Source organism: Onychostruthus taczanowskii, unplaced genomic scaffold, assembly GCF_017590055.1.
Source record: "Onychostruthus taczanowskii isolate IOZ18803 unplaced genomic scaffold, ASM1759005v1 scaffold20, whole genome shotgun sequence".
NCBI classification, from domain to species: Eukaryota; Metazoa; Chordata; class Aves; order Passeriformes; family Passeridae; genus Onychostruthus; species Onychostruthus taczanowskii.
In genome coordinates this window covers 3,495,825-3,511,921 of record NW_024499240.1, presented here as the reverse complement: position 1 = coordinate 3,511,921, position 16,097 = coordinate 3,495,825, and the positions used below count along the sequence as shown (strand labels likewise).

General features: G+C 36.2%; 1 protein-coding gene across 1 annotated transcript in view; it reads left to right on the top strand.

The window, feature by feature from the left end:
- The window catches only part of LRP2 (LDL receptor related protein 2), a 112,671-nt gene that overhangs the window by 82,536 nt on the left and 14,038 nt on the right, over positions 1–16,097 (top strand). The window contains exons 53-66 of the mRNA XM_041403338.1: positions 652–875; positions 1,279–1,456; positions 2,403–2,599; positions 4,159–4,404; positions 5,019–5,147; positions 5,305–5,424; positions 5,973–6,089; positions 6,360–6,476; positions 7,912–8,049; positions 8,774–8,896; positions 9,833–9,961; positions 12,200–12,331; positions 13,663–13,794; positions 15,433–15,576. Of these exons, the coding sequence (XP_041259272.1) occupies positions 652–875; positions 1,279–1,456; positions 2,403–2,599; positions 4,159–4,404; positions 5,019–5,147; positions 5,305–5,424; positions 5,973–6,089; positions 6,360–6,476; positions 7,912–8,049; positions 8,774–8,896; positions 9,833–9,961; positions 12,200–12,331; positions 13,663–13,794; positions 15,433–15,576 (2,126 nt within the window). The remainder of the gene's footprint in view (positions 1–651; positions 876–1,278; positions 1,457–2,402; positions 2,600–4,158; positions 4,405–5,018; positions 5,148–5,304; positions 5,425–5,972; positions 6,090–6,359; positions 6,477–7,911; positions 8,050–8,773; positions 8,897–9,832; positions 9,962–12,199; positions 12,332–13,662; positions 13,795–15,432; positions 15,577–16,097) is intronic.

Below are 16,097 nucleotides of genomic sequence, written 5' to 3'. Positions count from 1 at the left end.
TAGATTTATGTTTGTGTTTACTTCTGTTCTTCTCTACATTAATTCTTTTGGCAGTCTTTTCTATGATATAGTATTAGAGATGTCTTTTAAAAAATGTAAGTTAATTACATGTATGTTTCTCTCTCTCCTCTCTTGTATTTCATAATTTCCCCATACATGGGGAAGGTGATAGCAAAATGTAAAATCTTGCCAAAGATAGCTCAGCAAAGGAAGCTCTAAATCAGAAAGACATGTAAAATTTAGGAATACAGGAAGCCTATTATTGTTTTTAGTGTTTCATTATTATCAGTCTGAATCATCTAGGCAAGCTAGTCTCTTTTGTGACAAAAATAACTTACTGTTAAGGCAATAAATGTGCAAAATTTCGTTGTTCTTGCTAATGTGCTTCTGGAGGACTATACATGTCAGTGGATGTTACTCTATTCCATTTATTTCCCTGGAATAGCCTGTTTTACTTTCCTCCATATACTAAAATGAATTTGCTAAGGATGGTGATCTGTCTTTAGGGCATAAAGAAGCTGCAATTCTACATTTCATGTTTCTGGTCACCAATAATGAAGGACCATAAGCATACATAATATGTGAAGAGAAAAGATGGAAAGAAGTTTTAGCATTTATCTGAATGTTTTGCACAAATTTTTCTTTGTGGAGGTACTCTGACCTGGATGGACATCATCGTCACACGGTATACGATGGGACTCTACCTCATCCATTTGCAGTAACAATTTTTGAAGACACAATATATTGGACTGACTGGAACACAAGGACAGTTGAAAAAGGAAATAAATATGATGGATCAGAAAGGACTGTTCTTGTGAATACCACACACAGACCATTTGACATCCATGTTTACCATCCATACAGACAACCATTTGGTGAGAAAACAGATTTGCATTTAGAGGGTCAGCTGTTATTTGGGGACTAGTAGTAAAGGACCCTGTGTGCACTCAGCTTTTGCCTTTGCTGACTGGAATAAAATGCACAGGGTAAATGTAGGCATCTAGTTTACATTCACAAATTGCCCTTTCTTTGAAAAGCAATAACTACTAATGCATAATTTCAAATTAGTTTCTAAAACATCGTTGCTTGATAGCATAGATTTTGTGTACATGAAGTGACATATATTTCTCTCCTGAAATGCCTACTTATCTAGGTTTTGGTTTTCAGCCTCTTACATTTAAGGTTTCAAAACAGTATTAGAGGAATCTGTCATAGATTGAAACCTTTGTGTTCTGGAATTTACGAAGTATGGTAATATTTATTTTTCTATTTTACCAGTTAATAATCCTTGTGGCACCAATAATGGTGGTTGTTCCCATCTTTGCCTAATAAAAGCTGGTGGTCAGGGGTTTTCCTGTGAGTGTCCTGATAACTTCATGGTCATACAGTTTGGCAATACAGCCCACTGCCTTCCAATGTGCTCTAGCACCCAGTTTCTTTGTGCAGACACTGAGAGGTAAGTCTGCTGCTCACCATCACTTTTTCTATGTGTTTTTAAGGATATATTTTATAGTTTAGTCTGTTCAAAAGGGCAGGAAATTAGAGCTTCCTTCTGTTCTCATTATGAATTCGAGACATGCTTGCAGAGAGAAAACCAGGAAAAGACAGGAAGACAGGCTTTCATTTTGGAAAAGTACTTCTAGGCTGGTTCCTTAAGTAGTACTTTTTAACTTTTCTTTCTGTTATAGGCATTGCTGATGTAACAAAGTCTGGGTTGTTAGAAGCATGTACCTCCAGAAACCACTTCTTGTTGAATTCTCGAACCTGGAATTTTTAAATTTTTTTTTAAACAACTTTTACAATTATCTGTTTCTGCCAAATATATACTGTCTGCCAGTGGCCCAGGAAAGCCATTTAGCTGATGTGAGGGCACATTTCTAACCCCTTTTACTGAGACAGTAGTGGAGGGAGAGAAATGGTGATATAAGAGCTCTTGTACTGATGTATCACCCTGGAGCCTATGAGGCAGGTGTGCTTATTGGGTTGCCTTTTGAAGCAATGTTGTAATGATAATCCCTAGTGAAATTTTTTCGTGCTAAAGTTTGGGTGAATTATTGAAATATTGTCTTACTAAATGACTGATCTAAAAATATCAGAGGGGATTACCACAAATAAACATAAAAATGAAATCTTTATTATTTTCTGTGAACTTCCTTCTAGAGGTCCACCAATATCATCTGTTTATCATCTGTTTCTGGTGACAGTGTTCTGGCATATTTTATTAGCATTTGACAAATGAAATAGTTGGTGTTCAATACAAATAGAAGAAATTCAAGGTGTTTTGGATGTTTCAATAAATACCGCCAAGACAAGACTGTCTTTTGTGCTGTAAAAGGATGGTTGTACATCTGTAAAGCCATATCCTTTCAAGCAATAAAGAACACACTGTTTTCTCTTTGTAGGTGTATTCCCATCTGGTGGAAATGTGATGGACAGAGGGACTGTCGAGATGGCTCTGATGAGCCTCCAACCTGTCCTCACCGGTACTGTCCTGTGGGGCAGTTCCAGTGCAATGATGGGAACTGCACAAGTTCACATTTCTTATGCAATACCCAGCCAGATTGCCATGACAGATCAGATGAAGATCCTGTACTCTGTGGTATGTTCCAACACATAAATTAAGCTGTTCTGCCAGTATAAAACATGTAATCAACATATAAATTTCATAGTAAATATCCCTTTTTCAAAGATAAAAAGGTAAGATAGACAGGTGCAGTCTTCTGTAGTCTTGCACCTGCTAGAGTAATTCACCTCTGTGCAAGCAGGTTAAAGGAGAGCAAAAATGTACTATATCAAAACATAAACAGTTTCTGTGCCTCCAAAACAGATTTGAATTGAGGTGCATTACCATCTGAGGTATAAAATTTTAGAAACAGGACTCACTTAGTTTTGCTCTGAGTAAAGCCATGGTGATTATGAAGAATCTAGGGCTTCCTAATGCCCAGGTCACTCTAATTTTCCCTCTATTCTACTTTGTGTGATGGGACAAAAATTATTACATCCTCAAAATCCAGTTCACGTGGAAAGATTTCTTTTGGAGAGCTATTTGTGGTAGCAGTCTTATAGAAATATAGCATAATTATGCTTTTGGAATAATGTTATCTCCTTATAAACCTATGCTATTCCACATACTTATGTCTAATTTAAAAAGTATATCCTTCCCTCTTTTTTTGTTAATAGTGTTGTTCTGGCAGTTGCAAGCAAGTAATATAAAGCAAAGGGAAAAGCAGTGTGGTTATGTAACTGATAGTGTCATTGCCTTCCATTCCAACGTGGTTCTAACAATGACAGAATTAAATGGAATGTCAATTTTAACCGAGTTTCAAATAGCTAAGATTTTAAGTATGCCACAGGGGAATTTAAAAGTAGAATTATGGCAGCTGTGTAATGCTGGGTACGGCATAACATACTGGGTACAATAAAAAATCAGTTTAGGTCTATGTAATTCCTTCTACTTTTTATCTCATGCGTGGTAACAGAATCCTTTGGTCTAGAACATCAATGGAAATTATAATACATATTTTTTTCTTATACGGTTTGGCAGTGTATGTAAAAGAAAGTAGTAGAGTGAAGTACAGCAAGAAATTCTGGAAGCAGAGATAAGTTTTGACTTCTGTTTTCAGAGCTACCCCAGTTTGCCAGCACTGCTGATACCACCTTCCAGTGCTTTGCCCTTTGGGAATAGAGGCTATATTTTTGTAGGTTCTGCAGCTGATATTAGCATGGTCTTCTCCTATGTTGTCTGTCATGTTCATTCGTAGATAAACAGGCTCATCAGGCAATACACTCCAAAAGATTGCATGGTCAGAGGCAATATGCCATTAGCTCCTCTGTGAAGTGAGTGGGAGACCCTGCCTCAATCATGTTGAATGCTGGGTTTACTTCCCTCTGCTTTAGGAGAAGGTAGTATATGTCTTGCTCCTAGAAAACTGTAGAGCCTTAGTGAGCTTGTCTGAAGGTACCTGGGGAAAATGTGACATGTGATGTTAGAAATGTGTACCTCAACTGCTTTAACTGGACAAGTATATGTGACACTTTAAATTTCTTTCTGCCTTTGTTTTTAACTGTTGATGTAAACATAAGGGCACGACTGATATAACAGCAGCAGATAATTTTTGTAAGTTTCAGGATCTTAACAGCTGATCTGTATTCTTTCAGCTAATCACCAGTGTGAAACTCATCAGTGGCAGTGTGCCAACAAACGATGCATCCCAGAAGCCTGGCAGTGTGATAGAGAGGATGACTGTGGTGACAACTCGGATGAAGATAGTGCTCACTGTGCCAGTAGGACCTGTCCCCCAGGCCAATTTAAATGTGACAATGGCCGCTGTATCCCACAGTCCTGGAAATGTGATGTGGATGATGATTGTGGTGATAACTCTGATGAGCCATTCCACGAATGCAGTAAGCACACAGCTGTAGTAAAATGCCTACATTAAAGTGCACTAAAAGCAGAGTGAACCACATTATTTAATTTTCCTAAGATTGAAAGTTTATTGGAAAGGAGTATTTTCTGCAAGCTAATTGCATTCATACAGTAAAAAGTGTTAGAAAACATAGAGACTATGTGATAATTTACTATTTATATATTCTTGAAGGAGAGAAAGCCTGTTTATACTGGCCAGATTATCAGAAACTGGCAGCATCTCACTTTGACTTTCTTGATGCTAGGATTTTTCTATATGCTATAGCCTGTCTCTCTGAACTAATGTGTGTTTTCAAGAACTTGTGACCAAGTTTTTGCCATCTGAGGATAGTTTATGGAAAAACACAATGAGTGTGATTTGATCCAGTGATGGGTTTGTAGCATATGCAGAATACAAGGAGCATAGATTGGAAAAGATAGTAAAATCAGATACATTTAATGCTTTCTCTTTTACAACACTAAAATTATCAGATAGCTCTTTTTAGTCAAAATAATTGACTGTAAATCATAAAAGGTTAGGAGAGGCTGAAAAGCAAGGAGGATGGTTAATGGCTAAGGAACACAATTAATTTTGACAACTGCCTCTTTTCAGTGGGACCTGCTTATCGATGTGACAATCACACACAATTCAGCTGTAGAACCAACTACCGTTGTGTAGCATTGTGGGCAGTGTGCAATGGGAATGACGACTGCAGAGACAACAGTGATGAACAAGGCTGTGGTAAGTTTGGAGAAGGTCATTTCAATGTTACTTTGTCCCTAGAATATTTCTCCAATTTGCAAACACCCAGATTTTCTGAAAGCCCTCAGTAACAATGTACCTGAGCAAAGACTATGCTAATGTGTGCTGTTTTGTTGACAAACTGTCTGTACTTCAGAGGAGATGACTTGCAGTCCTTCTGGAGATTTCCGTTGTGACAATCATCGATGTATCCCGCTGCGCTGGAAGTGTGATGGAGATGATGACTGTGGAGATAACTCTGATGAGCATAACTGCAGTGAGTTCTTGTTTTCTTTGTAATTATATAGTCCCACTTTTGACTTAAATATCCTTCTATTTTTAATGAGAACAAGGCAACTCTCAAATGCAACACTTCTTTGTTTTGTATGATAGTCTCTCTTTTATTTGCTGAAATACCACACTGATATTAAGGATGCATAAAAACACTAATCCATCCAGTCATCACAATATCACAAATTTCTGTTTTGCACTGAGAACTGGCATTTGAATTTTATCCTGTGTGCAAATGTATAGTTTCTTAAACAATAATAGAAGATTTTTTTTTCTTATTTGAATTAAAAGCTTTTGTATAATTCTGTGTTGAAACAAAGTCTGCATTGATTTTTGTTTTTTCTGTGTCAAGAGGGACATGGAATATCTACCATATTTAAAGAGTACTTTGGGGTAATGATGTTTTAACATAATTTAATTTTTAAGATTTTACCTCTGCCCACATTACTTTTGTCTGGTTCAATGAGATAGGTGTGGATGTTTGCCTCTATATCTGGGAAACTTTTCATATTTGTACATTGATTTTAAATGAAGGTCCTCGTGAGTGCACAGAAAGTGAATACCGTTGTGACAATCTGCGCTGCATTCCTTCCCGGTGGATCTGCGACCACGATGATGACTGTGAAGACAATTCAGATGAACGTGACTGTGGTGTGTGTTATCTGAATGCTACATCTTACATGTTCACACTGTTGTTTCTAATGTGATAAAATATTCTGCAAAATTATCTTTAATGGGAAGCATCTTTAATGAAGTAATATTCACCCTGTCACATTAGTCACCCCACCAAAAGTAGAGAATACCACAGTTTTAGTAGTCTGGGATTTTCCAGTGTTTTTAGAAGATTGTACTCAAAACATAAAAAGCTTTTCTGTCTTTGAATAAGAAGACATTTCAACAGTTACTTCTGAATCTTTTCAGAGCTGAGAACCTGCCACCCAGGTTATTTCCAGTGTGACAGTGGACACTGTGTTGCAGAGCGCTTCAGATGTGATGGAAATGCAGACTGCCTTGATTTCTCTGATGAAGCAACTTGTCGTGAGTTACAAGCTTTGCCATTGGTGCCCATTGTGCTCACTTTCAGAAAGATTTGCACTTTTCCCTATTTTTAAGTGAGATGACTCCTTAGAGGTATAGAATTCTGCAATGGTCAGTGATTTTAGTAAAAATTTAGGATAAGCAGAGTATTTTGAATCAGCTTTTTAAAATGATAATGTGTTGCCATCTCTTACACTGATTGTAAACACATTCTTAATGGTAGGAAATGAATGTATTTACCAAGTCCAGGAGAAGATACACACGTGATTGAATTGAAATTTTTCACTATCCCATAAGCACTGCAAGAACCAAACTATTTCAGTTGTACCAAATTCTAACAAGGTTTGTAATGAGATTGTTTTCTATAATTCTCAAAGCAGTGTAAAGTGTCCTAAAGTATCAGTGAAGCCAAGGAAATAATATACTTTTCCATTTCTGTTTTCCTTTGGTATATTGATCTTCTGTGAAAAAAATATCTGTAGCTTGCCTGGATCTACAGCTGCAGCTGTTTACCCAGAAAGTACTGTTCCCAATTGGAATGAAAATATTCCCTTTGTGCTATATCTGTGTTGACTGACATCAGCATTTTGGGTGATACTGATGTGTTGGTTCTGACTTACATGTTTCCATGATCTTTGGCTTCAGTACTCGGGAGAATTCCTTTCTCTTCAGGTTGGTATCAGGACAACATGATACCAACATGAAGAGAAAGGATACCAATTAAGTACATCTTTCCATCTACTTAATTTTAATAGCTGTACTTTAAGTAAGAAAGGGCATCTGCACAGTACTATCTTTATTTTTCTGATGGTTACCACATCCTGTGACATACATCACACCAGTTCGCTCTCAGAACCTGAGTTATAAATTCATTTGTTCTTAAATGGAGAATAAAATGTATAAGAAGCCATTGAAAGAGCAAGTGTATGGTTTATTTATATAGAGTGGTAGAAGAATATTTTTGTTTTTTCTTTGGTTTAGTTAAGTTCCTTTCACAGTTGTTACAGAATATGTGTGGGGGTTTTTTGCTATATCAACATGACTCCTTTTGAAATTACATATCTTATGTGCTTCTTCAATCATTCCCATTTGGTGCCAGTGAGGTTAGTTATCTTTATTATTGATCTAGATTTGTCAATAATAAATTCAAGTAGCGTTTGTTAAATTATTTTGTTTATTTTCAAAAGCTTGTCTAACATAAGTTATTTCACTCTTCATTTAAACCTGAATTAATTACTTGCAGCTGCAAAGAAGTCTTCAGTCCTTGCAGCCTGTTGTTGCTGTACATCTTTGAAGCACCTCTTATCCTATTACACTTATCTCCTATTATGGAGATAAGTGTTTTTAAAAATAATATGGTGTTGGACTGAATATTTTTAATGAAAACATTAAATTTTTATTGTAAAAGAAAATGTCATAATTTTCTTTTTTTCAGCAACACGGTATCCTAATGGTACATACTGTCCACCGATGCTGTTTGAATGCAAAAACCATGTCTGTATTCAGCCATACTGGAAATGTGATGGGGATAATGATTGTGGAGATGATTCTGATGAAGAACTTCACCTTTGCTGTAAGAGAGAGGAATTATATTAAAATGAATAATATGCTTAATCTCTACATATAGTAGATCAATTAGAAAATAAATTGTAATTATTTGGGATGAGTGCTAAGAATTTTGCTTTACATGCAAGTTCATTCTGTGACAGTATGTCTCACAGCTTTGCAGATGTTTGTATATGTCGTTATGAAAGTAGAGAGAAGCATATCAGAGAGATAAGGTCACTAATTCATGTTTTTCAAGTTGGTTATCAAAAATAAGAGCATCAGTTTGAAATCAAAGATTAATTCAGATAGTGTATGTTGTCACAGATGCTGAACTTTTAAAGCTATTAGTGTTGTCAGGACATCTTTGTAAATATGACTGAGAAGTCCTGAGGTGTAATAATTAAATGTGGAGGTGCTACGGAAACTGGTTTTGTCAGTTATGCACTTAAATAACATGTTAGATTTCCAGTCAATTTTCTTCATAAGCAAACTAGAGACCTCAGTTTTATATGTAGTTAGAGAATTTGTCTTTGGCCAAAGATGAAGTACTGTGTTCTGATAAAAAAATGTGTAACATTCTAACATACAATCGCCAAAATATGCAGAAAATATTTTTTTGTCTGAATGCCCCCTCACCTTTTGAAATACACAAAACATATCAAATATTCCAAGAGAAAAGTTATATGAATAATTTGTAACCCAATGGCCTAAAGTATCAAAGTGTGACTGATTGATCTGTGTGCTTTTAGTGGATATTGCTTGTGAATCTCCATTCCGTTTCCGGTGTGAAAACAATCGCTGTATATACAGTCATGAGCTGTGCAACCAGGAGGATGACTGTGGAGATGGAAGTGACGAGAAAGAGGAACACTGTACGTTTACAAAAATTGAGCATCAAATTCAGTAATTTTGATGTGCTTAATATTTAATAATACCCAAGGGATGTCAAAGTTAACCTTAGATAGTGATAACAAGAGCTCACTATGAAATAATTTTAACTGTGGTTATTGGTACTATGTATTTATAGCTCTGTGTACAAGTAGCAAAACTGGGCAAACATTTGTCTGAAAAGTAAAGAGCATGATTTTCAAAGCAATACTAGATTTTAGTATAAGCACCAGCTACATATTTGCTCATCTTATTATGAGCTCTACCTAAAAGGAGAAAGAGGAAAGAGTTTGGCTGTATAGTAAAATTGGGATGGGTTAGCTGGGACTTTTAAAATAAACAAATGGTAATACTTCCTGAAGTTGTGGCACTATTAAGCACATATTAACAGTCTTGATATTTAGGCCCAGACCCTGAAACAGCTCTGTTAATATTTAATAGGTTTTTGCCCTCAGATAACTTACATAGTTCTCGCTTACTGTGCTGTACATTTTCAAGTGTAATCATATTTTTGGTTGCTTAATGATATTGTTTACTGGCTTTATTGTACAATGTTCTAAATGTTAATACTTTACTAATATCTCTATAATTTCTTGAAGTCTGCAGTAGATGTATGAAGTATATCATTACAGGATATTAATAAGTTTGCATTATTAAAAGGAAAGTTTACTCAACTATTAAAATGAAGAATTTTCCTTCTGTCTCTTTTATAAAACAGCACGACTTCTTTCAGTTCATGGAGATGTGACTAGAAATGAGGATGATACATCCTGTTTATGGTTTTAACTTTCTACAGACTTCCAGAGTAGTCTTGCCACTGTTTTACATCAGCTTCCCCATTAGCAATGGGAAATAGAGCTGTTTGTTGGTATTTAATAGTTTAAACTGTGACAGAGGAATATTTCTCTTCTTGATTGTAGGTAGAGAGCCAACACCAAGACCTTGTAAAACTGAAGAATTCAAGTGCAGTAATGGAAATTGCATTCCCCTACATTATGTCTGTGACAATTATGATGACTGTGGAGACCATTTTGATGAAATAGGCTGCAGTAAGTAATAATATCAATAAAATACAAAATTACAATGCTGTTGAAATAGATTTTTCTGAAACTGAAAGCAATGAATGTTTTTTCTTGAATGCCATACTAAAAAGTATTGTTTTTTAAGTAGCCTTTGCGAATTGAATTTCCTTACTGTTTTTCAATAAGCCTGTTCTAGGATTATTCAGTTAGCGAGGTCAGTATTTATTGTTTTCATTCTTTCATTATTTTAGTTTATTTTAATTCTCTTCTGTTTTCATTTTTTTGTACATATCTTCCAAAAACATATAGATGTGCTACTTAGAGATATGGCTTAGTGTGTCTTCGTTTATAGTACAACTTGATGATTTTAAAGGTCTTTTTGAGCTTGAATGATTCCATCATTACATGAAGTTCAGTGCTCTGAACAGTCTTTTTTAGTCTTAGAGTATTTATGCATCACAAAAAATATATATATATTTGATCTTGGTTTTGATCTTGTTGAACAGTCTTTTTTAGTCTTAGAGTATTTATGCATCACAAAAAATATATGTATATATTTGATCTTGGTTTTGATCTTTGAAATAGGTTGTGTTACAGAGGTAAGAACATCCATCTATTTCAACCATAACTGCAATAGACCAACCTATGGAGTTATTAGTGGGTAGACTCTGAACTGATATATGTTGCTCTAGCCCAGTTAAAAATAAAAGTATATTGAGATGCTTCTATTTTTATTTTTATAGACGTGACCATAGAACTTTCTAAGCACCACTAGTCCTTTGCCTGTTGGCCCTCTCAGATCCTCTGTACAGCTTTTATGAACTATTTATTATGTATTTACTAGCATCCATTTAAATGTAAAAGCTTTGACTTGAACTTTGAGATGAGATGTATTCCATGAATCTCAGAAAAAACCAAAACAAACCCCTAATTTTTTATGTCAGTGTATAGACGAGTGGTAATATGAGCATACACTTGTAATTTCACTTTGTCAGGCTGTGATGGCATCAAGTGAAAGCGTGCCAAATGCTACACTGGTGATTTGCAATCCAGCAGACTTCCAAAACACAAATAACTTGGAAAGCCTATAGCGTAGTCCATTTTGAAGCAGCTGATTTCTCTTTTTTAATTACCATCCCAATGGTCTTTAGATAATATAGCCCAATGCAATGACTTGATGAAAATATAGAAGTATAAAAAGGCAATGAAGCAGTGTGAAACAGACACCTCCTGATGTCTGCGTTCAGCTCTTTGGGGATAAATGTGAATACACATCAGATGGTGACATTTGGAGCCTTTCCAACATCAAATACCTGCTGTAATGAAAGTGGAATATTTGTGTGTGTTTGTGTATAATGAATTTATGCTTCTACATGTATATGAAATTGAGCTGTTTAAACTTAATTTAATCAGCACTGGAATGTGTATGTAAAAAGGAGATAATCAGCTTAATGTAAAGTTTTTGCCATACATCTGTATCTTTTCCTCATGGTCTTCCAATAAGCATACTCTTTATCTTTTCTGCTTATAGAACACATTTACATTTGTACTCAAATATTTTTATGCATATATAGAGTATATATGAGCCAATAGAATTCTATATGTACTTTCAGACAGGTATAATTTTCATTGTCTGTTACAGACTGACTATTATGCCTGACTTGGCTTTTCCATTATAGGAATGTTTTAAAGGGCAGTGCATTCTGTGCAATGACCTGTACTGACTGCAGGAGTTTTAAATTAGGTTTGGCATGAGCTACATGTCATCTTCCCTCTTGTTTCCTGATAATAATGTAGGACCTGTGTTATGCATGATATCAATTAAGAATATTTCTTGTTCAGCTGATAAGAAAGCACTGGATAAGTATGAGCCCTGTTGGCAAATTTAGACATTAGATTAAAATCTCTTAAATTCTGCAGTTGCTGCAGATTGAGGGTAATTTAGAATGTAATTTCTGTTAAGGAAGGTGTGCTTTAATGATTATGGCTCTTTTCCTGACCCTCTTCACTAGTTGACAGCTCTTTTAACCAGTGGTTACTATTGTCTTCTAATTTTTATTAGAAAGAAAAAGGAAACTAACTTAATCTATCTGAAAACTATTTTTAATTGTAATAATGATCAAATTATGCCTCCCCCTTATCACTTCATTTTTTGGTTATAATTGTACAATTTGCTTTCTTTCTTCGTTTAGTTTTTTTTTTTTTTTTCAGATCCTGGAACAGAGCTTGCTTTCTTTCTTAGCTTTTTTTTTTTTTTTTTTCCAGATCCTGGAACAGAGAGAACTTGTGCAGAAAATATCTGTGAACATAACTGTACCAATCTGAATGAAGGAGGCTTTATCTGTTCCTGTAGGCCAGGGTACAAGGCCAGTGAAAGTAATCGCAACTCCTGTGAAGGTATTTTTGATCTTGTAAATGTCTTTTTGCTGATAAGTGTTCAGTGACCTGTCACTTCATCATTCTAATGTGACCACTCATTTTCACATTCTAACATGATTTTTATACATTTATCAGATGCTTCCTAAGGTGTTCCACTGCTGAATCGTGTTTTCTAACATGTATGCCCCATTCAACAAAAAATTGGCTCCACAGTTAAGACTTCTTTTAAGCTTTTGGTACCTGTACATATGTTTTTGTTTTACACCACGTAGGTTTGCAATCTGAGGGATAGGAATTTGATGGGTTTTGTTTTCCTTATTGAAAACAAACTTCCTGCTGGTTATACTCTCCTTCTTTTCTGTTCTAGAACAGACCTACAGTAAAGGTGTGTTGTGTCATATTTTTGCCCTGGATTTTATGCAAATAAAATGTGGTGAGGAGTCTACTCAAAGGCCGTGGTTTGTGGTCATGTGACATAGACCCTTCCCAGTTGGTGTTTCAGTATGTTTTCATGAGAACCCTTCTGCTTGTTTCTCCCAGCTCCTGTGGACAATTTGTCTAGTTTTATTAAACATGATCCAAGGCCACCCCTCCCTTTCCTGCCTGCTGATATAGTTTCTGAGGACTGTGTGTCTTGTCTTCAGCATTTCAAGAAAGCTTTGCTCTTGCATCTCATTTTAATCATCTTTTGCCTTGCCTTATTGATTTAACACAAAAATACATGATCAAAAATACATCTCTGAAAATAAACCTGTTAAGTAGGATTGCAGTAATTATTGGCAATCTGTAGTTAAGATGTGGTAAACAGCAGATGAGTGATGAGGAGTTCTGTTTGATAACAGATACTGATTTTAAGGTCACTTGTTAGGTCACTGATCTTTTAGAGTATGTGGGGAAAGCACAGCCCTACCACTTCATGGAGTAAAGATGACCAGCATAGAATCGTCAAGGTTGGATGAGGCCTTTAAGAATATCCAGTCCAACCATCAACCCAGCATCACCACTGTAACCCCTAAATCACTAAACCAGCACCCAGCACCATATGCAGATGCCTCTGAAACACCTCCAGGGATGGTGACTCCACCACCTCCCTGGGCAACCTACTCTGATGCCTGACTACCCTGAGTGAAAGTTTTTTTTCTAATATCTAATCTGAATTTCCCCTGTCTCATTTTAAGGCCATTTCCTCAGCTCCTCTCACTGCTGGCAGCGTAAAAGAGACCAGCTCCCACCTCACTACAGCCTCCCTTCAGGGAATTGTATAGAGTGATGAGGTCACCCCTGAGACTCCTAAAGACTGAACTAGAAATAAATCAAGTTTTAAGAATCTTTTCTCTTCTTATGTCTAGATATCAATGAGTGTGAGATCTTTGGAACATGCACCCAGGACTGCAAGAATTCCAAAGGAAGCTATGAATGTTTCTGTGCAGATGGCTTCAGGTCTGTGGGTGATCAACAAGGGAAACAGTGTGCAGCTGATGGTATGTTAACTGACAGCAAGATTGACTGCCACCTGTAAAGAGCAAGTGCAATACAGCAACTTCATGAATGTAATCCTCTCTTTTATAAGACGATAATGAAAGCCAAACTTTATTCTGTAAGATAATACTATCTGTGTATTCCACCTATTCCATAATTAGGAACTGAAGTGCTTATCTCTGCTTCTAGTTGTAAACATTAGAAATGATACCTTGATTTGTGTGCCTGCCTTAATTCCTCCTGAAATTTTCTGCACACAAAAACCTGTTGTCCAGTGGTTATCATCAGAAGGAAATTAATGTTGCTTATTCCTTAAGTTTAGATTTTTTCAACAAAATAATGCATCAGAAAAAAGTTGCATTCAACTGGCATAAATCAAAGGCAGTTTGATGACAGGTTGCCATTCATTGTTCAGGGACTGATGCGCACAAACAGAAGGACTTTGGCCAATGTTTCAGATCAGTCATTGGCTTTTTATCATACCTCAGTGCAGTGACTACCATGTACGGCAGTCCTTCAGTAGGCAGAGTTAACTCAGAAAATAATAGTAATAGATCAGTAATAATAAAAATAAAGAGGTAAAGATAATAGAAAAAAGTGAAAATGGAGCAGTGTTATAGATAACTAAAAGCAGTACTGTATCTAGAAAAGTAGTTGCAGTTTAACAGCTTTAAGAGGTAAATGGTAGAAAAATGGTATGCCTAGTCAAATGGTAAAATCTTCAGAGCAGAATGCCTGTGACCAAATTTACATGCTACTGGAGGTTTTGAAACCTAAAAATTATTTGTAATATGAAAAATGCTACAAGAAAATGAGGTCTCCAGGTTACCTGTCGGGGGGCCTAGTTCAGCAAATATTTACTGCTGAATGTTAGGCTGGAAATGCAGAGGACATTTACACTTCAGTTTCTGCCTGCCTGCCTGCCTGTTTGTGCCTGTGTCAGAAATCCAGTTCTTTGATACCCTTCTTCACAGGCTTTGCTCAGGAAGCATCTAGACAGGGAGTGTGTTGATGGCTAAGTGATAGAAGATAATATAATTGTAGCTGGTAGCAATGAAATTTGTTGTGCCTAAGTTCTATTTCTATAGAATAGAACTCTGCCCTGCTTTGTCATACAATCTCACAGCCCTCATAAATGAGGGCCTGATGGGATATTATCAGGCTAACCCAAAGTTAAACTGTGGCCAGGAGAACATTCATCTGAATATGGAGACATTAGAATTCACAAACTTCAAGGTAGAACTTGGACATGTCATGGCTTAAGTGACTGGCAATTTATTTGTACTTTCAAAATTGTTTGCTGTACTTTGAGGGGGAAAGTGGAACTGCATATTGTGTAGTGGCATTCTGTTTTTGACATGTGGTGATATGCCAACAATGTAATGTTTACGAATTTTTAAGGAATTATATCTGTGCAAGGTCTATGGTGAAAGGGATAATAAGGGATAATAAGTGGTAAGCATTTCAATTTTTACGAATTTTGCAAAGCCATGAAATTTGAATAGCTCTGAAGCTTTAGAAGAGACCCTAGATTCCCTCTTCTTCTTGTACCGATACAACTAGTTTTAATTAGAAATTACTTTCATCTGTTTTTTCTAAAATGAGAAATACATAAAAATAAATTCATTGTTGTTTCCCAGGTAATCCTCCATTGTTACTGCTGCCAGATAATGTGCGGATTCGAAGGTACAATATCTCATCAGAACAGTACTCTGACTATATTGATAACCAGGAGCGCATCCAAGCTCTGGATTACGACTGGGACCCTGAAGGGATAGGCCTGAGTGAGTATGCTAACACTCAGCCATGAAGTGGTTGGTTTAAAAAGATGCATTTCTGCAGCATGGGTGTTTAATTTACACAGGAAAGCAAAATCAAATTAGATCCACTGGCCATGTCTCCATTGAATGTGCCCCTCCCCTTTCCTCATTCTCCAGCATCACTGTGGTTTCTTTTAATGCTTTAATTTAGTTTAGCTGGATTTTGATCTGTTTGGCCTTTCATTTTAGTGTGAGTTTAGCTGTAGAATTGTGGTTCTTTAGGATTATGCTGCAGTAGAAGATTGTTATTAACCCCTTCCTTTTCCTTCTGTCTCTGCAGTTCCCAAACCTGGTCCAAGTCTTGCAAGAATTTATACTAAGCAGGAATGACCAATAGATCCCTGTATTAACTTATATTTTTGCTTATTCCTCAAGTTCCCTCTCTTTGCTATTTCCGCAGTGCCACTGTCCTGGGCCATACTTGCTCCTTAGGGTTATGAGAATCTAAGTTACTCTCAAAATCATGTGTAAAGGTTTCAGAGCTA